This window comes from Barbatula barbatula (assembly GCF_947034865.1).
Source record: "Barbatula barbatula genome assembly, chromosome: 2".
Lineage (NCBI taxonomy): Eukaryota > Metazoa > Chordata > Actinopteri > Cypriniformes > Nemacheilidae > Barbatula > Barbatula barbatula.
In genome coordinates this window covers 21,096,012-21,121,456 of record NC_136767.1, presented here as the reverse complement: position 1 = coordinate 21,121,456, position 25,445 = coordinate 21,096,012, and the positions used below count along the sequence as shown (strand labels likewise).

Below are 25,445 nucleotides of genomic sequence, written 5' to 3'. Positions count from 1 at the left end.
CAGGATGTTGGGTGGTGAAATCAATCGGCACAGAAGGGCCAGATATTGGCTCCGGCTCTGCCCGGTGTGACAGCTGCCTCTTATCTTTTCAAACAGACCTCCGCAAGAACTTCGAGCAAGATCCTCAGGGGAAGGAAGTGCCAATCAAGGGCATGATTGTTCTGCATTGCCGTCCCCCAGAGGGAGTGCCCATGGCCGAGGTAAGACCCGTCCTCTCAGCCTTTGACATCATTCCCAAAGGGAGGATTTCAAGGGCAGTGCATGCTCTCTGCTGTTTTTCAACATGCTTCATTTAAAGTGAAAGAGCTGCCTAATTCGGTGCTTAATGCAATGTAATGTGCAGTGGTTCTGTTTATCAGTGCAAATTTTTGTTATAATTTTTTATGCCACAATGATCAAAATCAGTTGTGTACTGTCATAAGTCCAAGGAACAAAGTCGACAGCACATATCATGGATCATAAGTAGACAGATATCCAGTTCTTGTGTGTAATTGTAGTCAAGTTTGGACCTTGACACTAATGCTTATGAATGATTCAGTGATGTGAAATGGAAGAGCTGTGTCAGCTTTTGTCTCTTTGAGAGCGTAGTGGACAAAAAAATGAAATCTGGGAAGGACTGAAAGACAAGAATCTTCCCCCAAGTCCTTTGTCAACATAAATGAAGTCAGCTAGAAGAGAATCTAGTGAATAATGTAGTGTGCAGAACCACGGATCGGCAATCTAGCCCATTCGTGCACACCTCCGCCATAAAAAATGTATATCCAAACAGCAAGGGGGAGGAGTACGAAGATTTAAGGCATCATTTTACCAGCGTGCGGCCTGCTAACACACTAGCGTTCCCGCTCACGCTCTCGGTCTTCCAGTGGAAATGTGTTTGTGGTTTTAAACTGTCATAAACACCCCCTTGATAAATGCTCGGTAGGATTTCTGTGGCCACAGAGCTAACAAGACTTATGTCTCTCTGGATCCAGTCAGTTTTTCATTACAGTTCACTTTCATGATAAATAGCTTAACAAATGTTTATTTTAATAAGAAAAGACTATCATGCTGTTATTGGTCAGTGTCATTTAACATAGATGTATCTAATTTCCATGCAACAGCATGGATGATGGTCTTAATCACAAGTGGATGACTTTAAACACAGGTGTAAACAGGGTTTACGTTTTTGAGCTTGTCCACTTTCAACCACTTCCTGTAGTGTTGATTAAGACCAGATGTAAATGGGTATGTTTCTGCTTCATCCCCTTGTGATTTGAAGCATCTAACTAACATGCAGGTTTTAACATGGTATTTACACGTTAAACAATGTCAAATATGGACTAACCCAACGGTTGGTTAATTCCAGAATATGGTTATATTTTACCCAACAATTGGTTGAAACAACCCAGCATACACTCTTAAAAAAGGTGCTTAAAAGGTTCTTCACAGTGATGCCATAGAGAAACCATTTTTGGTTTCACAAAGAACCATCTTTTTCCTACTTTTTTATAATCTGAAGAACTGTTTTTCACCACAAAGAACATTTTGTGAAAAAGGGCTCTTCATATGTTAACGGTTCTTTATGGAACCAGAAGATTCTTCTATGGCATCGAAGAACCGTTTGAAACACCTTTTTTAGTGTGTAGGTGAATCTATGACAACTGTTTGGTTTGTCGATTTTTTTTACCCAAGGTTGGTGTAAGAACTGTACTGTTTTTTTTTTTAACCCATGTGTTTTCTAGCTTTTGTATGAAAAACGGGCTAATGTTTGATGCCATTTTTTTACTTGTCATTTGACCAATTCAATTGCAAATGAGATTTACATGAACATTTAGCATACGCTTTTATCCAAAGCGACTTACAGAGAATTCAGGGAGAAATAAAGATTTGAGAGGAGGTTTTCAGTGAGGTCAACAACACGAACTTCAGTATTTTTCCTGAGACAGCTGATAGCCCATGAATCGTTTAAAAATGTGACAAACATTTTTCATCCCTTTGGAGCTTGTCAGTGTAAATTATTATTTGTCAATCATGTGAACACAACTTTTAAAAAATAACAGTGAATAAATACTAGTAATTTTCCAGTATGATGGAATATGCAAATAAAACGATTAGTATGTACGAGATCAAAACACTGTTATGCTTGGCCCAAAGTTTGTGTTGGGACAATCATAGCATTCTAATGCAGAAAATGTTTATTCAACTCTACAGAAGACAAAGAAACAGTTCAGTAGTATATCTAAAAAGGATGTAGTTGGGTCTGCCGCAATGTAAATGTAACATGAATGCCATCGTTTGCCACTAAATTGAACCATATTACGGACCACATTCAATACAGTATGTTTGGATACTGTACATAGTCATACCCTTCTATGTTTTCAAACACCACACCGGCAGAAGCGCTGCCGTATAGAGGTCACCATGGGTGTCACGGACTGTGTAGGGAGAACCCAAGTGCAGGCAGACACGGGGATGACGGGGTTAACAATAATTTATTATATAATAAAACAGAAAACAAAAACCCAGGAGGGGGTAAAACAAGACAGGATAAATAATAGTGACAACCAGGACACGGACTAACTAGACTGGGAAAACAATACTAAGGACAAGACTAAACTAACTCACCAAAATACAAGGACTTGAGACACGACGCAAGAATTATCCAGAGCATACAACGTACAGCATACAAAGTACAATGAACAAGCACAGGACAATGAACACGAGGATGTTTTAAAGGGAGACAGACAAAGGATAATTAACAAGGGTCAGGTGCGGGTACTGAAACACTCAGGGAAGGTTAACGAGACAAAAGGGCGGGAAACGAGAAAGCACATGGCAAGTCAGAATCAAAACAAAGCCATGTCTTTCTCACACAAAACCTAAGGCTATGCCATGACTCCGCTGCAAGATCAAGAATAAACATGACATGATAGCGGAATCATGACAATGGGTTTATGAAATCACAGACAAAACACAGGGTTTCCATATATATTAGGGGTAAGCAGATCATGACAAAATTGGTGAACTGTAACTTTGTCACGGTTCTGTCTCCCCCTGTCTGGCTCTCTTCATTGGCTATTTTTCCCCATGGTTTCCCATCTTCCTCCACACTCCCTCACCGGTCCCTCATCTGTAATTATAGCACCTACCAGCTATTTCCTCATCACCTTGACTTTGTATATATACACTCACTGTGTTCTTATAGTTCTTGTCTCGTCTTGAATGTATTTAAATGTAACCATTTAATATCACCCTAATTTAATTTGTGTCATTATCATTAAAGTGTTTTCTATTTGGGTTTACTTTCATCTTTGGTCGTGGCCATCACATTCTATTACAAACTTTTATTAGAGTCTTTTTTCTTTTAAATGGTTTTGATGTGTCGTGTAATTCTCAGCTGTGAATTAAGATTTGACATGGAATGGTGCTGTTTCCAAGCAGGTGGTCTTCTGGCACTTGAAAATTGCACCTCTAATGCAAAAATACTGAAATGACCTTTTACAAAGAGAGAAAAAAATCCTCTTTCACATCTAAACTGTTACAAGTTTCCCCAGAGAGCCATTTAAGCCCTACTGCATAGTTGGTCTGGACTATGTTATCATAAAAGTCTCTTTAATGAGATAACACACACTAAGGTTGGGCTGCTGACGAGGACTCATTTGGAAAGTGATATTTTCCCTGAAAATGTTGATGTTTTTATGCCGCATTTGCAGACTTTGATGTTGAATCATTTAGACGGTTTTCAAAAACAGATAATTTAAAGGCTACGTCTTTTCAAAATACCTCCTTTCAATTTAAATTGGATACCAAAATGGGATCTTTTACTATACATTATTTTGTTGTCTAATGACATTGAGCGCTTTGAGAAAAAGAGATAAACAAATATTTTTGCTTTAGATCTTAAATGACTCTGCTTACTGTAGATGTGCAGAAAAAAAATCCAAAGATAAAATCCAAAGTGGTGGAGCTGGGCTTGAAGTGGTCTTCCCCGGAGGAACCCTCTCCACCGTCAGGCCCCTCGTCAACGGACTTCGCCATTCTTCCCGGAAGTTCACAATGAACTCACCAGGTCATGGCGCGCCCTCTACTCAGCCCGTCTACGACCGTTCTCTGGCTATTCCGCAGCTCGCGGCCTCTTTCAAACCGGGAGTTTCACGCCCCCTCAAGGCGTTTCAGGGAATGCTGGGCCTCATGGCCTCGGCGTCTAAAATACTGAAGTTGGGCGTCCTTCTGATACGTACTGGCTGAAACCGAGAGTTCCGCCACACGCTTGGGGTCTCGGACGCCTACGCGTTTTGGTGGACCATGTCTGCGTATCCGCCCTAGCCCCTTGAAAGGATCCCCTTTGGCTGGAGCAGGGTGTGCCCCTGGGCGCCACATGCAGACGGAAGGTGGTCAGGACAGACGCCTCCAACATAGGTTGGGGGGCTCTGTGCGATGGCGAACCGGCCGTCGGCCACTGCTCGAATCAGGAATGATGCCTGCACATCAACTGCCTGGAGATGCAGGCAGTATGGCTGGCCCTTCGCTACTTCCTGCTGATCTTAAGGGACCGCCACGTCTTAGTCCGATCGGACAGCATGACGGTGGTATCCTACATAAATCACCAGGGAGGCCTCTCCTCAAGCTGCCTTTTTCCCTGGTACTACGCCTCTTGGAATGGGCCCAGTCTGATCTGTGCTCACTGAGGGCAACTTATGTTCCAGGCAGACTGAACCAGGGAAGAGGATATGTTATCTCGGGTGCAATGTCCCTTCAGAGGGAATGGATGCTCCATCCCAGGTTGGTTCAGCAAATTTGGGAAATCTTCAGAATTTATTCCTTTTCTTGAAAGAAATGCTGTTGTGTCATGATGATGCAGGGCCTCTCCGCCTCTGACGGTCTTTATTTGAGAGCACGATGAGCACGGTCAATGACCAACAGTCTCCAATTCTCACCCTCTGGGATACAGATTATTTTTATGTTGTTACGTCGTGACCGCCCTTCTACGTACTTTGACCTTAGCTTTTAAGTGCTTTATTCGTCTTTTGCAGATTGGTCAAAGGCACTTCGAGAGAGCATTTTTTTATACAAGGTCTCTGTCCTTGTATTTAGTTTCTGTCTTGTTCCAGAAGCCTCATGTCTGAGCCGGGTGGTGTATCCTATCTGTGTGTTTAGCTGTAATAAGACTGAGCTGGGAGAAATGCTGATGTGGCTGTGTGTTCAGGAGAGAAGATGATGAGATGGCCAACCCTGTGTTTTTTGTTTGAAGTTAATCATATTATGAGCTCGGCCCACAAAGAGTTGAATGCAGAGGTATTAAACTCTTTGTGGGCCGAGCTCATAAAATGAGTGTTAACACAGCCCTCCTCAATCTGAATGTGTTTGCTAGGATTCTTTCCCTGTGTTTGTTTTAAATTCAAGATCATTTCTCCAATTTCCAATTCCGATCACATTAAAGGATATTAAATCTCTGGAATTGAAAATAAATTGGAATTTTGACTTTGGAAATTGAGTTGAATGAGAAAACCAGGGAAATACGAGTCTGTGCAAATGGAATTAATTTGCGGAATGAGACCTCAAGGATTAATATATCTGAGATTGCAGGGATCGCTTCAGTTCAACGGATGGACAGATAAAGCCTGATCTTCCAATGTTTTTCCCTTTCTTATCAGAAAAACGGTAAAATGGTCCTGTTAAATTGCTTGCTGTTTCGCGGAATATACATGCCGTAGGCATATACAGTACATGGGTTTATGAGGTTGGATTTCATACATTAATATGCAGATTACTGAACCTTCTCTAGCCTTTAATTGACCCTATCACATTAAATTCCAAAGAAGGTACTGTAATCAGATAACAGGCTTTTAGAAGCTTGTGGACTTTTTGGCATTAAGAAAGAAACTGGTCATATTTATATAGTGAAGACATTTGAAGGTCAAAACTAGATTTTACATTACATTTTTCAATAGAGATAACTGAAGACAGGAGGTAAGGTCTAACTATAAAGGAACAGGATTAACTGTAATAATGATGATTTATGACAAAACATTTTAATGATGAAATATGGAGAAACAAGGTTTCAGAAGGACAATGCTTGATACCAACAAGCAAGTAAATGTTGCTCTTAATATTCATATTACAACACTGTTGGTAACATGTAATTTGATTGGTCGGTTTAATTTAGATAGTGATTGTTTCTAAAGCTTATGACCACATATTTTGTGATATATGTGAGTTTTGTTGACTCATTTGTAAACATTTTCAAAATGTATTTAAGCTACGGAATGCACAGGGATTGTTCCTGTAATGAGTAAAATGCTAATCGCTTTGGATAAATGCAAATGGTTAATAGCAGGTCTTGTGATCCGTAACTAGATTACCGCAAGCTTCGTTATTAGAAGATTGTCCTAAAATATTTAAAACTTTCCCGCTGAGTCGCTGCCAAAATCTGCAATAAGACAAGTATGAATAAGACTAATGGAAGCTGCAGTCTTATTAAAACATGACAAGATTAATAAGGATTCTTATTGCCTGTGTGAAGATGTTGAGATGGGTTCAGGGTCAGGGTCATGTTTCCACTGCCATGGGATATCTGCAGTTGAGTATTTGAGCGTAATAGCACTCACTGTTACATTACAGCGGTTTGCTAACCCTGAGCACTTGGCAGTTCTTCAATTACTTTAAAAATTGGATTATTTTCAACAAAAGCAGGCACTTCATTTTGCCCACACTCCCCAGCTCATTTTCTGTTATTGTCAAGCTTAGAGTAAGCCCTCCTTGCCAAGTTATTGCAGGGGTCCCCGAGCAAGATGCTGCTGCCATAAATAAACCACAGTAATTCAGCTACTTCAGGGGCATTGGGAGTATTTAAATGAAAAAGTCACCCCGATATGGATCCTATTCAATTTTTTAAACGGTTCTATAGTGACAATTGAAAAATCATTCAGACTTTGTGACGCAAAGTAACCTGAGACTATTAATTACTGAATGGGGAGATCTCTAGAAAAGTGCATTTGATTGCTGCGCAGATGAAGAAGAAAGTGCTTAGAACACTTTAAACTTATTAAACAACCCAATTTTTATTTGATGTATGTTTTTAATGTGGGCTTGATGCCAGCGTTCCATTTTATTTCAGCTCCCCGAGGGTCATCTATCATAACTGTTTAGCCTTAGTAAACACCCCGTTAAAATTTCATGTAATTTCCACAGCCTCACAAGCAAACTTCACATTTAAACACCAGCTAAAAATGATCAAAACATTTTTTTAAATGTCATTTCTGATCTCCTGTGGTGTTTCCTGGTGATAGAGGATTCCCTGTTCTTGTAATAAAAGCAAGGTCTGATCTTTACCTGTCAACAGGGCCTTAAATGGGCAGGATGGAAGTGCTAATGAAATGGTAGGATTCTCTTGAGCCTGTGCAAATGCCTTCATTAACCCTGCCACTGTTAACTGCGCAATAATTGAAACAAATGTGCCAATTAGGCCCTTGATTTCTCACATCTTCTGCCACACATACACTTGCTTCGTTTGTATTTGTTCCCGGAATCTTTTTTCTTTTACTCTTTCCTTCTCTCTATTTTCTCTGTTCCTTCATGTCTTTTTTCACTTTTTCATGTTCAGGAATGCAGAGACACATGTCTCAGAGAGGCCGACTGTTTCCATTGTGTGCTAATTGCCTATTTCAACCCTTGAGTTTCTCAGAAACCTTGAGTTAATACAAGAAGAGAAGTGCTCTTCAACGGCAAAACATCAGAAGTTCTGAATGAAAATTTAGCTTTGGTCGCTGTAATCTCTGGCATTATGGAAAATACAGCACATAACCATATGCAGTCTGTGGGCACCTGACAGGTGGAAAATAGAGTGAAGCGCAAATCTGGAAAGAGAAAAATGTGGGGCGGGGCTTAATTTCATTCTTCGGAAAGTGATTGGATTATTGGAAGATAGAAGTCTTTCCATTGTCGTCATACAGAGAAGAGATGTTATTTGGGGGTTAAAGGGACAGTCCAACCAAAAATATTGTCTCCATTTACTCACCCTCGAGTTGTTCTAAATCTGTTCTGATGAAAACAGAATTTTCTTTTCTTGAAGAATGATTGTAAACAAACAGTTCTTGGCCACCATTGACTACCATAGTAGGAAAAATGACAATGTGAGTCAAAAGTGCCTCGAAATTGTTTGCTTTCCTACATTCTTCAAAATATCTTCTGTGTTCAACAGAACAAAGAAATTGGTAAAGCAACTATGATAGTCAAAAGTGCCCAAGAACTGCTTGGTTACAAGCATTTGTTTATATTATAGTGACTGGCAAAAGACTATTTTATAGGCTAAATAATGTTTTTCAGCGGTGTCCAGCTAACTTATTTCCTTTTAACAACCCTATCCTTTCTTACACCTGAATTTAAATTAAGTCAATTTAAGGTGAATGTTGGTAAGTGCACCACCAACCAACTTATTACAGCAACATCACAAGGACCTCAATGAGTTATTCTCATGGTGCATCTAGACCGGACATTAGCTAAAGATAATTGAAGCTTATTATAAACTACAAAAACAAGAGTAATGTAATTCTCAGAATTGATGAATATAGACCAGAGCTTGAAGTGCTGTGATAAGTGCTGGAGGGAGAGGACATCACTGCAGCTACTGCAGATCACTGAATAACCCGCATTATCTCTAAAATGCTGATCACATGCTTAACCGTGCAGTTTTTGAGTGTGTAATGGTGAGTCATAATTATAAAAAACCTAAATCCGATATATTTTTCCTTCCAAACACAGTTGTTCCAAATCTAATGCTGTCTGGTATATGCAATTTTAACAGTGTAGTTTTATCTATTGCAGCTTTGGCTAATACTTGTTTCTCTTTCTCTCAGGTGGAGTGGTTGAAAAACGAGGAGCTGGTCAGCTCTCTCAGAGACGATAACATTGACACACGTGCAGACCACAATCTGATCATCAATGAAGCACGGCTCTCTGACTCCGCCAACTACACCTGTCTGGCCAGCAACATAGTCGCGAAAAGACGCAGCGCTACAGCTACTGTAGTTGTGTTCGGTATGGTGAATACTTTTATTTTTTTATTTTAATTGACTCTGTTTCTTCTCTTTTGCTGAATATTTCCAAATGGCTCTCTGCTTATAACAGAATGTCATTTAATCTTGTATTCTGCATCTATTAAATCATTAAATTGTATACCCCCTTAAGGCACTAATATAATCAAGTACCTCATGTACATATTAGCTGGTGTGCTTCAAACACTCTCCCTTCCATGAAACCTTCAAAGATCTGCCCATGAGATGAATTTTAGAGATGATCAGTTCCAGTGACGCCCAGTTTTTGAAAGGTTGCTAGGACAATATTCAGGTGAAATTTAAAGTAGGTTATACCAATTATTAGGCAAAATCGGAACGTTTCACTGGTAGGTATCCAGATGCTTGCTATGTAAAAGAAAGCAGCTACGGGCGGAAAGACAGGTCTGTAAGTATCTAGTGTTTTACACGGTTAGCTGTTGTTTTTTGGGCAGTTTCCTGCTGAAAACAGGCTGGAAAGATGCCAGTGGTGATATATGTTCTTACTAACATCATAAACACATTTGAGACGTGGCTTGTAGAAGATAAATGGAGATGGGGTCAGGGTATAGTAGGGCAGTTGGAGTAAAGAAGTTTTGAGGAGAGTAGAGAATTAGTTGTGTTATTTGCTTGTGTCTGTTTATGTGTCAACAGCTGAGAACTTGTTGCTGATGGTTGTTTCCTTGTTAGTAGAGAAAGTGGCAGAGTCATGAGCAGTCAGACAGGTGGAGGCAGGAGGTGGGCAGGACAGACGCAAATAGTTAGCTGGTGTCAATTACTGTTAATCTTGTCCTGCAGTGCATGGCAGATATACCGGAGGAGAAAGAGCAGAGAAGCACCATCACTTATGTTATTAAAATAGATGTTGGCAATGCTATCGATTCTACAGTTAAGACTTAAAGTTAGACTACAAAAGTCCAGCCGGCTCAGATGCAAGAGAAGATATACTTAGCTTAGTTCGTCTGGCAGGGTCAGAGTAAAAGGTTGTCTTGTCCTCTTAAAGTGTTATCTTATTCAGCAGATCTCTCTCTCTCTCTTCCTCATTGCAGTTAATGGTGGTTGGTCTTTGTGGACTGAATGGTCTCCGTGCAGCGTGAACTGTGGAAGAGGAGTTCAGAAACGTTCTCGCACCTGTACTAACCCGGCCCCTCTGAACGGAGGAGCGTTCTGTGAGGGCATGTCTGTGCAAAAGATCACTTGCAATGCCCTCTGCCCAGGTCAGACTCTTTGTCAACATCAATATATTCCTGCTTTGTGGCTGTTCTGCAGTATCTGCAGTGTGATTTTAATAGTTGTGTTTCACATTCATTATAGATTGGGCGTGGGAGTTTACAATTTGTTCTTTAAAACTTACAATAAGTGAATTATGCCTCATGTTTGTACATGATCTTAATCTTCAAAAACTATGAAGGAATAAACTTTCTGTCATAATTCGATTTGTTTATTAATATTGAGCTATTATAATTGTGAATTGCAACTCCATTTCATATAAAAATAAAGTACCTAATAATGTATAAAATGTGGTTTCTATGGGAAACCATTACTGAAGCACAAATTTGCAATTAATATAATTGTCTCTACTGTGTATTCAGTATAGTATATAGTGCCATGTGTGAGAAAAATTAAGAAAACAAATTAAACAATTAGGGATCAAATACATATAAAAATAATGTGCTCCCTTTTTATTTGATGGCAAATACAAAAGCTCTGAAAATCTATTCAGCGCACTCATATAAAGCATAGCTTTAATAGCCGTGGAGTGGACTGAAAATCCACAAAATATTCATTTCATATTCATTTATAAAATCCAAAAAAGGTTTATTTCTAGAGAGTGTGTATAGATATAACATTTTGGGGGAACTATATCCTAATTTGGCAAAAAAGATTAGTCGTGTTCAGCTTGATGACTTCTCTCCCTAATGGATTTATACAGGTAATGGATGGAGATAATAGTGTGATCAGGTAGATTCCTTGCATAATTCGGTGCAAAGTGTAGAACTTAAATAAAGACCTACAATTGTCATTTAAGGGTTTTAGTCATATTAACAAAATCAGTGTGATAAACAAATTCTTTAAAATCTTGTTTTGGGACGAATGTACAAGTTTTTTAAAGCAGTGTGCAAAGGTTTACTTTGGAAATGTAATTTGGTTACAGATTCCAAGTTACTCAATTTAAAATGTAATAGGTAGTGTAACTATTTAATTACTTTATAAAAGTAAAGTAACTGTTTTAACTTAGTTTTATTTCGGTCATTTAATTTCTTGTATGGTGTTTTGGGACGAAGGTACAAGCTTTTTAAAAGCAGTGTGAAAAGATTTACTTTGGAAATGTGATAGGTTACAGATTCCAAGTTACTGAAATTAAAATGTAATAGGTAGTGTAACTATTTAATTACTTTATAAAAGTAAAGTAACTGTTTTAACTTAGTTTTATTTGTTAAATAAGTGTCATTTAATTTCTTGTATGGTGTTTTCGTCCTGATGTGGGGGAACTAACTAAAAATAAAGTAACTGATTACATTTGACTTCTTTTTGACTACTTTTCAAAATTTCTCACGAATATGTGAGAACTGTTTATAAGGATCAAATATTTAAACCAAGCGGGGTTAACCTAACAGTAGTACTCAATACAGCTTAGTATCAGACTTTCAAAATCCTTCATCACTTGAATTATTAATTAAACAATTAAATATTATAATAAACAAAAAACTAACATAGAGTGATTTGTCCACTAGGTGGCGCTTTAGGTTAACATTAATCGTAGGAAAAGTTTCAAACACTCAAGAATATATGGTATGTAAATGTAAATGTGTAAAAATAGTCTTAAAATTCTACCTCTCTATGCGTTTCACTGCAGGTGACAAACATTTGGTTCTGATCATCATTTAAGGCACAGCATACAGAAAAGTTTTGTTATAGATTAGTGAGAGACTGTTTGAATACAACAGGCTAGAACTGAATTGAAAACTGAATTCATTTGAAACTACAGAAAATGTGCATGTTATTTTGATTTAAAAAGGTATATATTTCATTATCCATTAAAGGAAGATAAAAGGGCTTGTGTTAATACGTTCTTGTGATTAATCGTTCGTTCTAGCTGTAAACGGATTTAAAATGATCTTGCGTTGTCTCAAGTAATAGACAGATATGACGTTTCCTGAAATGATCCGCAGTTTTATTTTAAAAGTCTCAAATAGCAAATTGTTCATCAAATTGATCATAGTAACCAGCGAATTGTAGTAATACGCTCATGTTGAGTGTGTAGTTGTCAATGGAAATCGGTGGAATTTGTTATGAATAAAGATGAACATTGTTTTTATCATACAGAAACGAGTAATACATCAACATCATTCTAAACTTAAGGCTCTACTTTTATTTGCGTAGACTCACAATAACGACAACATTTTGTGCTTTTGTTAAATAAAGTTTAACATGTTCCTCAGGCTCAGTATTGAAGCCATCAAACGAGAACAAATCAAAAGTATCGGAATAGCATTGAAAATTATCAAATTACATTTACTTTTATTTTGTAATTAAATTAATGTCTAAACCCCTGGCATCAAAAGTGATTACACCCCTAAGTAAAAATGTCCAAATTTGGCCCGAAGTGTCAATATTTTGTGTGGCCACCATTATTTTGCAGCACTGCCTTAACCCTCTTGGGTTCACAGGTTGCCACTGGAGTCCTCTTCCACTCCTCCATGACGACATCACCGAGCTGGTAGATGTTAGAGACCTTGAGCTCCTCTACCTTCCATTTGAGGATGCCCCACAGATCTCAAAAGGGTTTAGGTCTGGAGAAATGCTTGGCTAGTCCATCACCTTTACCCTTCTTTATCAAGGGAGTGGTCATCTTGTAGGTGTGTTTGGGTTCGTCATCATGTTGAAATATTGCCCTGTGGCCCAGTCTCCGAAGGGAGGGGATCATGCTCTGCTTCAGTTTGTCACAGACAGTACATGTTGGCATCCATGGTTCCCTCAATGAACTTTAGCTGCCCAGTGCCAGCAGCACTCATGCAGCCCCAGACCATGACACCCCACCACCATGCTTGCAGCTCAGTTTCAGGGTTTTTGCAATCTTCTTATAGCCTAGGCCATCTTTATGAAGAGCGACAATTCATTTTTCAGATCTTCAGAGAGTTCTTTGTCATGAGGCGCCATGTAGAACTTTATGAAGGTAAATCAGGAGCAAAACCTGAGAGCATGTAAATTTGTGAACTTGTAAAGAAAATATTTGTACCTGTCACTACACTCACTGTCACGAATTGGTAAGGAAGAACCCAAGTGCAGGCAGCAAAACGGGGATGAAGGGGTTAACAAGGACTTTAATAAATAATAAAACAGGAACAAAACAAAAACCCACGAGGGGGGTAACAAAACAGAGTACACAATAAACTGATGACTAAACACTTGACAAGAACTTCAACTACAAAAACACCTAGACTAACAGAACACTGACACTGACTAGACTAGACTATAATAACAGTGAATCCAAGACATGGCATTTGGCATAACGCATGAAAACAAGTACAACGAACAAGCACAGGACAATGAACACAAGGATGTTTTAAAGGGGAACAAACACAGGATAATTACTAAGGGGCAGGTGAAGGTAATGAAACACTAATGGGAAGGCTAACGAGACAAAAGGGCGGGGAACACCGTACATGACGGGACCACCGGACTTGGCCACAGGCTGCAGCACATTCTGGGCTTGCTTCTGTGCCCTCCTATTTTGCCTATTCCTTTTCAATCGTGCCACCCGTCCGGTGGTTGGCCGAAGGAAGGAGACGAAGGGCAGGACTGGCTCCGGATTGGAGGCCTCCGAAGAGGACCCCTAGGATTCACACCTTCCCTGTTTGCCACCCAGGATGACTGCGGGTGGGGAGGCTGAAGGTGGTGGAGCGGGGGGCGTGGCAATGCCCAAAACCCCGACCTGCAGGACACGACCCTCCGGACTGGTAGACATGTGCCCCGGAGTAGTGGAGCCCGGGAGAAGATCAGTGCCCGAGGAGTCAGCGGACATCGCCCCCGAATCCCCCCTCCCCCACTCATCGTGAATGCAGCCAAGCGGAACAGGAGCCGCGGAGCTCCAACCGGGCGGAGCTGAGTCCCCCGGGGCGGCGACAGTCAGGACGCAATCCTCCGGGACGCTAGCCAATGGGGCGGGTACCCCGACTGGAACTCTAGCCTCGTCCCGGTTGATCACGAACCTGACCATATCGTCGAACCCCAGGAGCTTAAGCATCCTCTTCTCCGATGGCTTGAGATGGTTGGTGAGGCAGCCATCAAAGATCACCTTTAACTCTGCATCACCGAACTCTATATCCCTCGCCACCGAAGAAAAATGCCCTGGCGAACTCCCGCGTCCCATGATCCCCCTGACGGAACCCAAACAGCAAGTGGGCAAGGCGAGATCGCAGGAACGATGCTGAGCTGTCCATATTGGCTGCCTGCTGGGAGGGCTCGTTCGTTCTGTCACGAATTGGTAAGGAAGAACCCAAGTGCAGGCAGCAAAACGGGGATGAAGGGGTTAACAAGGACTTTAGTATATAATAAAACAGGAACAAAACAAAAACCCACGAGGGGGGTAACAAAACAGAGTACACAATGAACTGATGACTAAACACTTAACAAGAACTTCAACTACAAAAAACACCTAGACTAACAGAACACTGACACTAGACTAGACTAGACTAGACTAGACTAGACTAGACTAGACTAGACTAGACTAGACTAGACTAGACTAGACTAGACTAGACTAACAGTGAATCCAAGACATGGCATTTGGCATAACGCATGAAAACAAGTACAACGAACGAACACAGGACAATGAACACAAGGATGTTTTAAAGGGGAACAAACACAGGATAATTACTAAGGGGCAGGTGAAGGTAATGAAACACTAATGGGAAGGCTAACGAGACAAAAGGGCGGGGAACACCGACGGGACACGAGAAAGCACATGGCAAGTCAAAATCTAACCAAAGCCATGTCTTTCTCACACAAAACCTAAGGCTATGCCATGACTCCGCTGCAAGACCAAGAAATAAACATGACAAGATAGCGGAATCATGACACTCACAGCCACATTGTGAAAACTTGTCAAATAAAAACTGAAGTTGAATGTTTGAGATTTGCACTCATAGACAAAACTCACAAATCTGTCTTCTGAATTTGAAGTTGCAGAAAAATTGTCACAAATGTGTAAACTGGCATTTACAAAATACATTGGCAGATACAAATGCATTTCACATATTTACACGTTTTCCTAGATTCAGATTTGAATTGCAACCAAAAATAGGCATCTGCAACCTCTCAAACCTCTCAAAACATTTTTCTTCAACTTCAAATTTAGAATAAAGATTTGTGAGTTTTGTCACTGTGCAAATCTCCACATTCAACTTCAGTTTTTAATTTTACACGTTTTCACAATGGGGCCGTGAGTGCACATTTTAGTGTATAGGTACAAATACTTACTGTACAAATTCACAAATTAAAATCTACATGCTCTCAATTTTTGCTACTGATTTACCTTCATACAACCTCCAGTGACCATTATGAGAGAGTGAGAGCGATGACACCAAATTTAACACACATGCTCTCCGTTCACACCGGAGACCTTGTAACACTAATGAATCATATGACACCGGGGAGGGAAAATGGCTAATTGGGCCCAATTTTGACATTTTCACTTAGGGGTGTACTAACTTTTGTTGCCAGTGGATTAGACATGAATGGCTGTGTGGTGAGTTATTTTTAGGGGACAGCAAATGTACACTCACTGCTTTACACTAAAGCAAAGTGTAATTTCTTCAGTGTTGTCACATGAAAAGATATTTACTAAAATGTGAGGGATGTACTCACTTCTTTGAGAGACTGTACATATACACTGCATATCCACAGTTGAAGAAGTTAAACAAGTGAAAGTTTGAAAAATGTTTTGGGAACATTTATTCACAGGGCAAAACATTTCAACGGTTAAAAAATCTTCAAAACCTTTCTCAAGAATGGCTAATGTTATCCTGCCAGCGTGTAAAAAATGGCACCATTTCACACAATTAATCCCCATCAAGTTCTCTTGTGAATTGCGGTTAATGCTCAGAACTGCTGGTCTTTTTTAATGCAACCCTGTGGTGCTCTCTGCAGTGGATGGTGTCTGGGAGGAGTGGGCCGAGTGGACGCTGTGTAACGCCCAGTGTGAGAGGCAGCGTTGGAGGGAGTGTAATGTGCCGCCACCCCGACACAGAGGCAAGATGTGTGAAGGAGACGCTCAAAGCACGGAGAACTGCACAGGCGGACTGTGTTCACAAAGTGAGTATGTGCTAATGCAGAATAATACCTTAATTCAGGGCTCGACATCATCGCTTTTCCGATATAAATGTATGTTTTGTATGGGCAAGTGAGAGAGAATCTTACTTACCCAACCGAACAAGTAGCTTGGAAAAAAACAGTGCTACGAAAAAATTGTTCTGTGCTAAGAATAATAAGAATAGGTGCATTAGATTAGACAGAGCTGTATGTTTGTGTGAACTGCATTTGTCGTCGTTGTGCTTGTTTGTGTAAGACAATAATCAATGGCGCACCTCCTTGAGGCCCTTCAACTAAATGCGGATGCTGAACCCTGTTATTTAAATATGTCATCTGACTGTTCTGCATCTCTGAGTGAATGAGGTGCACACTTGAGGGATGGTCGAGGATTTGTCTGCGTCTGCAATGTAGGAGGATTTAAAACAAATAAACGTAATCTCCAGTTTCTCTTAGTTTATTTTACGAGTATTTTACCTTGAGTGAAGCTATCATCAAACACATAGACATAAGAAAAAACTAGACTGCGCATTGGCTGCTTTGGTCAACGGCGACGCCATATTGATCATGGCAAGAGTAGCATTTAAACAAATGCAGGTAAACGGGGAAGCTACGCTTTTTCGCCATTAAAAGCACAATAACGTTTACATTTTTTAACACATTTCAACGATTTACGATAGTTGTGGAGTACTTAAACATCCAGTCTATATACTTAAAATCTCAATATTTAGACTTAGAAGAATACATTTTTGTCATAGGAAATTGTGAATAATTTATTAATTGTGCCTGTTATTCTTTGAAGTACACTATGTTGAACAGGTTTGGTGATGTGTCCATGAATATGCAAGACAAACAACAGCATAATACATAAAGATAACCGTGTTTAAGTATTAATCGAGAAAAAAACACAGACATCTTGAGATGGTATGAAGAATCGTTATATTTGAATCATCAAACTAAATATCCAAGGTAATATTTATTTATTTACGTTACATCTGAAAAAAATCAAGATTATTTATGGGGAAATAGCTCTTTCTGTCATAATTTTAGCTCGTTTACAGAGCATACATATATACTTGAAAACTGACCATTTTAAAGATAATTGATGTTCCTTATGGATTCAGTAAAACAGTTACAGCAGTAAAACATGTATGTGATATTTGTAAAACACATGATACAATCGTACACTATAAATAGTATTAAATAACATATAGTAATTCATGAGACAAACATTTTCGAATTTTCCTAATATTTCAAAGTGGACGAGCTCCAATGCAAAAAACGCAAATTAAGGTAGTTTTTGAAGTTTTCTGACTCCTCCTTAGATTGCAGTGCAACCAATCTTCAAAGCACTGAAAGTGCTTAAACACATTGTAAAATTGACGAGGATACTTTTTGTGCGCAAACAAACAAAACTGTATTCAAAAATTCCTGATTTGAGTGTTAATTTCCAGCACATTCCCGAGAGCCACATGACATTGCATCTGGTTTCAGCATCGCTCGTTGCATGCACGTTCTGAGAGCCGTTGTATGTTGGGTTGTGTTGCAATCTAAGAAGGAATCAAAAAGCTTACAAAACTACCTTAATTTGCGTTTCTGGGAAACTACTTGAGGGTGTGTAATTCATGCCAGATTTTTCATGCCAGTTAATGTTTTCAAATAAAAGCAGTTGTTCACTACTGTATATTGGCCAATACATCAGTTATTGGCCTCCAATGATAAAGAATCTAGTTATTTCATGGTCAAAACACACTAAAACTCAAGCGTTTTCTCGATGACCTGTCAAAATAATAGTATAATAATAATAGTATAAAATAGTATAATAGTATACTATTGTAATACAGTTCGTTAGAAGGGATGGAAGAAAGGAGACAGGGTCGGCGTAGGCTGGGAAGCACCTTACGTTTTATTTATAACTTTCTTGGTTGGCGCCACTGCGCTCTTAACAAACAATATCTCAGAATAATGACTCGTCGTCTTTTTAAATACGCTGCTTGACGTCGTCTCGCAGGAGAAGTTGAAGTTTAAGTTTTGGTTTCGCTTCCTCTCGGGCTTCCCAGCCGGTCTCTCTCACCTCTTCGTCTGTTTGGCTGGCTTTTAACCGTCTCCCCACCAATTACTGAAACGGGACACAGGTGTTTACAATGTGAAATTGACCTACTTACACACCGCTTACCTCACCCTTTCGCTGCCGACTCCACTTAACCACGCCCCCTCCACAACTATATAGTGAGGTTCAAAAACAATATAAGATCTTTAAATTTTACTGCAGTTTACTATAGTAAATAACACAATAGTATAATACAGTTATATATGTGGACAAATTTACGTCTGTAGTATTGTAAAAAAATGTAATACATAGAACTTAGAAAGAATTAAACAAATGTAGGTAAACAAAAAATTATGGCCCTAATTTATCTATCCTTATGTAACATTAATGTAATTTGTCAGTTACCTGCCTATTCATGTGATGAACTCCACTTGCATATTTTTTAATGATGACAACAGATGTTTTATACTTGTGCTATAACTGTTTGGCCTCTGTAGCACCAGTCCTATATGCAAACAAACTTATTGTACATCCCTACAATAAGTAGGTTCGTGGACAATAAGTAGATTGCAGTTATATTGCAATCATGTAGAGTATTAACTAATTTAGGTGTCCACAGCGGATATTAGGTAAAACGCTAATAAGCAAACTTGACTAATCAGGATCGGACACAATCATATTAACACTTCAAATTAAATATAATTTTTATCTTCAGACAAGTAATATTTGTACTCGGACAAGTGAATGAAAAATGTACTTGTAAATACAAGACAATGCTTAATGTCAAGCCCTGCTTAATTTATCAATCCATCAATAAAATCAGCTTCATCTTCAATTCATGTCATTGCTGGCTTAATTCTCGACATAATAAAAATTACTTGACGGTACTTTGCATTGGAAGTGACATAATTGTCTGCTATAAAGTGATAGTTCAACCAAAAATGAAAATTCTGTCATAATTTACTCACCCTCTTGTCATTTCAAACCTGAATGTTGTATTGTATCATACCCTGTGATTCCCACCCCTATTGTACAGTTAAAGTTACCATGCAATCAAACAGGAAATTTACTGTTTTACACTTTTTAAAAAAAGTTTTACACAGTGTTGCAGTGATTATTATGATTTATCCATGCACACCATAATTTTTTTTATTAATCTGCACTTGTAATCTCCAATCCAAAACGTTAAGCTCCTCTCTCCTCTCAACAACAACTCTTCACCACATGACATAAGCCACAAAAAAGAGGTCTATACTGTTATACCAACAAAGCCCCGCCCTACATTATTTTCAAATTTCGAAAGCCGTTTCACTCGGATACACGTCACAATACGGAAAAGATGTCAATCGGAACTTCCGTTTCATGGTGACTTTAACATTGTTCAAAATCTCTTGTTTTGTGTTCTGCAGAATTGTCATTTTTGGGTGAACTATCCTTCTCAGTATCTCCCCCGTAGCTGTTGTGATGATAACCTCTCTTATTTCACCTTCTTAATGAAAAAATAACCATTTTGCACCTTAAGTGATCCAAAACCATCTGCCAGTAGCTTCCCATGGCAACAATGCTGAGTAACAATATCCACAGCTGATGTTGACATAGCCTGCAGTTGGAAATCTACCCATGATGTGAATAAGACATAACATTTGTAAGACATGATATGGCGATGGACTGTAATTCTCTCTCTCTCGTTCTGTCTTTTCCTCCCTGCAGATGGGAAGCTGATGCATGATGTAAAGCCCCAGAGTGAGTTCTCCCTCGCATTTCGTGCGAGTTCTTAATTTCCATACAGATGAGGGAATTAAAAACTAAGTAAGCTGTTGTCTGTGAAAATGAACTCCAGTTTAAACCACTTTATCACTTTGAGTCAACTGAAATATCCTGTGTCCAAATTATTGTTACACAATAAAAACATGATAACATATTAAAAAACAGAATTTTCTCATTTTGAAACCAAACGCATAATTTTAATGAAGCCAAGATTAATGAGCAAGAATTCAATCGGTCCAATGGACCTTACGAAAATTTGCCACCCACTGCAAATAAAGTCAAGAGCAAAGGAGTTGAAATTAAAATAAGTCAAGATAGTTAAAATATTTTCTTAAGAAAGATTTCCTTATGCTATTTCAGGTGAATTCCTTAGATTTTCGAGTTCATAAGGACATCTGTTGAATGTGTCAATTTCAGACTACTTGTCTCTTGACTTTTGTCCCTTTCAGAGATGTCCAAAGTGCTACTTATAATCTATCATGTCCTTTCAGACTAGACGGAGTGAGTGATTGAATGTGGCATTTCAAAATGTGCTATATTTAGAGAAAGCAATGATGTGTAATCACTAAATATCAACTCACTTCAAGTATATTACTGTATATATTACTTAGCCATCACCTGATTGAAAATGCATTTGCTCCTTGGGTTATAATGCTTTTTCATTGAAACTGATCTGTAGCATGATGGACATGCAGTTGATTCACCTCTGCCCCTAGTCAGAAACGCGTTTCCAGCTTGAACCATGTACTCCTGTAAAACCGCATGTACCGTGTCAGGCTGTTTGAAATGCAGCGCTGTGGATTCATAAACATACTCTTCCTCTCACGGCTTGATTCATGTCCTCTGTGTCCTTTGTCATCTTGCAAGTTTGGCGTGCCCAACCCTCCCACTGCAGAGGTCACTTGGGCTAGTGCTGTAGATGCCAGCTGAACAGATGTATGGTTGTGTGGGGTGCAGGCACACCACACTGCCAGTTATTAAAGTAATAAGAGCCCTGGATTTCACACTACCCAAACTTCCCTCATGCGCCAAACGTATCTTAACACGCTACTAAACGTATGCATATTGCACCTGTTCCATTTTCAGAGATGTCTGAAAGATTTTGCAAGATAACCACAGTGACCAGGTGTGATGGCTGTTTCCCTGTTTCCAAAATGTTTAGAGCTGTGAAAACTATCACGTCCATCAAATCCATTCAAATTGTATATCAATTTCATGAAAAGTAAACTTGTATGATATTTGTTTTTGTAGTATTACAATAACACAGCACACAGATGTTGCAGAGACACCTCTATGATTTGTGCAGTTTTATCCAGACAGAAATGTCAGAATAAAATTCAGAAGTTTAATGAAAACTTGAAAATATATTATGAATCACTATATGAATCTGTCCCTTGCTGTGTTTAGCGAATTCATGGATTGTGATGCTCATATTGTGACTTTTATAAATGCGTTGTGTGTGTTTATGGCTGTGTCCCAGGTATGGAGAGCTCGATCGATGTTGCGCTTTACTCTGGTCTGGCTGCGGGGGTGATAGCTATGGTCGTTCTCATCGTGGCCATCACCCTCTACAGGAAGAGTCAGAGTGAGTATGGAGTGGACGTCATTGACTCATCTGCTCTCGCTGGGGGCTTCCAGTCCTTTAACTTCAAGACTACCAGACAAGGTATACAGTCATTGATTGCATTGTATTAAAAACTACAGCAATGCTTAATATAACTATCACTATAACATTTGACCGGTAAAAGAAAACCTGCTTATTAATTATGCACACCTGAATATAAAGCATTTATCACTTCTAGCCTTTCTAAACCCTTATTTATCACTTATAAATTATAATATACAGTTATTAAGTTATTAAGATTGATGCGGTTTGGATTTGGTAAAATGTGCTCAGAAAAAACATTATTCGAATTTCATACTTTTATACTATTATGATGCATGCACTGTAGTTAATTTTTTTTCGTTAACTAAATATTTTATTACTGGTAGTTGTCATATTCGTAATATTGTTTAGTTTGGTAATAATCTACACATGCTTAGGTTTTTTATAAGATAGGCTTTCACTCCACAGTACAAAACTATGTTATGTGATGTTGACGCTGACATGTACTCAGCCTTTCACTCACACAAATGTCCTCCACACACAAAAAACCCTCTAAACGCCAAATCCTCTGACAGTTAAATGTGTAAAGCATGCCTGGATGAGCATCAATTCTGCTTTTTTTACACCCGTGCGATGTCTTCTCTTGATAAGATCACGAGTCTGTGATCACGTGACACGCATTTGGTTCCGCTACACGCATTCATATTACTGTCACTGACACTTCTGGGTCAGAGAAAGTGATAGCCATCGCTTCACGGGGTAATCAATCCTGGCTGCTAGTGACAGCACAGTGAAAGGCTGAGACTAGCAGCTTGTGTTTACTGTGCTCAAGGCCTGGCATGATGACACCCCTCTACTGCACGCAACAGGAAAGAGGGGGATCAAGGCTCAGCTGAGCCGCATCTGTCGGGTCATCAATCCTATTTAAAAAGGCCAACTTTCTCCCTGCCTCCCGCCATGATCTCCAGCAACAGCCACCCCAATTCCCATCAGCTTGCAAACTCTGTGCAATGGGAAAGGAAGCATTCCGGATGTTGATTTAATGGCACGGGGTGTAGAACGAGAAATTGCCAAAATAATCATTGCACAATTTGATGCCAAAATACAGAATACAAAATAATTTTATTGGCTTAGGTGTAATTCATAATGTACATCACATCATATTCTTTTTTCATGTCCCTACATGTTGCTATTTTCTCAGGTAATCCAGTTGACTTTTCCTCTCGCTAGCAACAGTTTGAGACCACCGAGTCATTTTAATCAAGACTCTAATTCCAGATCTTTCCCGCAAGGTATCCAACTCCATGCCTGTTTCATTAGTTGCTATCATCCTGCTGTCTTTCTCTTTCATTTGATTTTGTCCTTTTAAAGATTTCCTGTCCCACAGTGATCAGATCCCTCTATTCAATAGATGTGAGGAGGAAAAAACAATTTGTTGTGGGCGACAATTCAAAAGTTGAAACGTTTTATTTAGTTTAATTTAAGTGTATGTCTGGTGAAACTATAATGAGGTCCAGTTTCCTGCTAGCTAGTTGTTAAGAGTTGTAATGAATTCTAGTTTGATAATTTTCAATGTGTGCAGCAGCAAACTTATACAGAACAGTGTTTCAGTGAATCAGCATTTTTTCAAAAACTTTTTGATCTGTCCTGAGAACATATTTCAACTTTGCAGATCTGCTCAGTATAAAAATCATAATCTATAAAGCTTACTTCTTTCAGTTAAATGAGGTTGCCAATTTTACAAGATTAAAACTGCAATATGTGATGTTTTGGGGGGTTACATTCTAAAATTCATTTTAAAGCAAATGCAATAAGATTTGGTCCCAATCTGTTCAAAATTTGGTCAAAATTTAGTAAACATCTGTTCTCCTTACCTGAATGATTTATAATATGAGCTGCCTGGTACAATTTCTCAAGATTTAGCTCACTTGAAATTAACACACGCAATAAAAACATTTAACCCTCTTATGGTCCTCGTTTCATGTTTACACTACTGGTATTTGGGGTCAGTATGAATTACTTTTGTACCTATTTACCACAAAATCCCTCAAATCCCCCATTAGCTTTAATGTGAAATATTACATTTTTTATGAAAAAATCCTCAAATTATTTCTTGATATTGATCTAGGTCTTAGGTGTAGAATTCTGCCATCTGCTGATTAGATATAAACCTAAAAGGATTACAGTAATAAAATCCATTGTTTTGACCAGTGGAGGGCCATAGAGAGCCATTAATTTGACTGGATGTGGCTAACTGCTCGTATCATAACTTTTGTGATACATTTTGTGAATTTATGTATATTTAAACGTTAGAAAAGAGATTAAAAATAAATATTAGTTGAAATAGTCGAATTTTATAGTTTTTTATGCATTTTGAAAGGTCGGCTTTGTATCTTGTGCTGCTGAAGTTCTCCTTTGCCCCTGTGGAGGTGTGTCTGCTTGTGTGTTTACTTGTTTACGTAAACACACTTCCTGTGTCCTTGTAAACTAAATCACAAAAAACATACTAACTGTTAATATTTTTAAAAGAATATATTTTTCCCCACAATGTTTTTTTTCGCATTTCCAATTCATTTTCAATTGGGGTCATATTGACCCCAAATGCCTGATTGATAAAAAAAATGTACATACCTCCAGAACAACCGTATCAAGCCCAGGTTTTTTCATGTGACTAAAGATAGGAAATGTAGAAAGGTCACAAAATCTTATTTCACTGAGATGAAGGACACCATTTTTTTTACTAAGGAAAAATGTATTGGGGTCATATTGATGCAATAAGACTGCAATTTCATATTTCAAAAAGAGATATCGATAGAGAGGCAAAAGTCATGAAAAGCGTTTTAAAATACACACACAAACAAATATGTATATACAGTATATACATTTAATAGTTTAAAAAACTTGAACTTATAAATAATTCTGTAAGAATAAAAGGATGGAAACAAGAAACAAAGAGACATTTTTACAATGCTAAGGACAGCCCCATCCTCACCCTGTTAGAAAACCTTGACCTGCTCAAACATGGTGACTAGAAATATCCCAAACGCCTGACACGATCAGCCCTGCCTGAGGTAATTAACGATTTTCCTAAAAATAAAGGCCCATTAGCCTCCTGCTCCCCACCCCTCACTGTGCAGCAGCTGGCCAGCAAGGACTAAGTGCCTCAAATGTTGGAGCTTTGGCATCAGAAGGAATCGTGAGGACCATTTGACGGTGTATGTCTGCATCATACTAGAAAAGGGGAAAGAGCAGCAGCGTGGGGCGAAGACCCCCTTCCAGGAGCTGTTTTAAATGAAAGATTAGAAAACTTAAGAAACAAAAAGGTCACTTAGATGTACTTCAGATATGTTTGTCCTCTCGAGTAGATAAATGAATGAATTATACAGTGCAGATCCTCAGTGATCTTTCTCGAGAACGTCCTGCAGATTTTCATCTGTGACTGGTGCATTAAGAAGTCCTATAAATATGCGACAGTATCTTTGATGATCCCTGTTTACCTGCCTATAAATAAATACCACATTTACTGTTTAGGTTAGTTTGTTTGATCTAAAATACTTTGGTAGTTTCATGCTTTGAAGTGTTTTAAAGCATTCACACAGTGAAGAAAGATCCTTTTTTCTTGACCTTGCTACTGTTAGTTGTATATAAAAAGCTCTTGGATTCAAACTATATTCATTGAATGCTA

General features: G+C 38.8%; 1 protein-coding gene across 1 annotated transcript in view; it reads left to right on the top strand.

Annotated features, from left to right (window-relative positions):
- Positions 1-25,445, top strand: part of unc5db (unc-5 netrin receptor Db) — a 133,340-nt gene that overhangs the window by 92,733 nt on the left and 15,162 nt on the right. The window contains exons 4-9 of the mRNA XM_079475054.1: positions 97-200; positions 8,835-9,015; positions 10,079-10,246; positions 16,179-16,343; positions 20,098-20,130; positions 21,635-21,820. Coding sequence (XP_079331180.1) covers positions 97-200; positions 8,835-9,015; positions 10,079-10,246; positions 16,179-16,343; positions 20,098-20,130; positions 21,635-21,820 — 837 coding nt within the window. The remainder of the gene's footprint in view (positions 1-96; positions 201-8,834; positions 9,016-10,078; positions 10,247-16,178; positions 16,344-20,097; positions 20,131-21,634; positions 21,821-25,445) is intronic.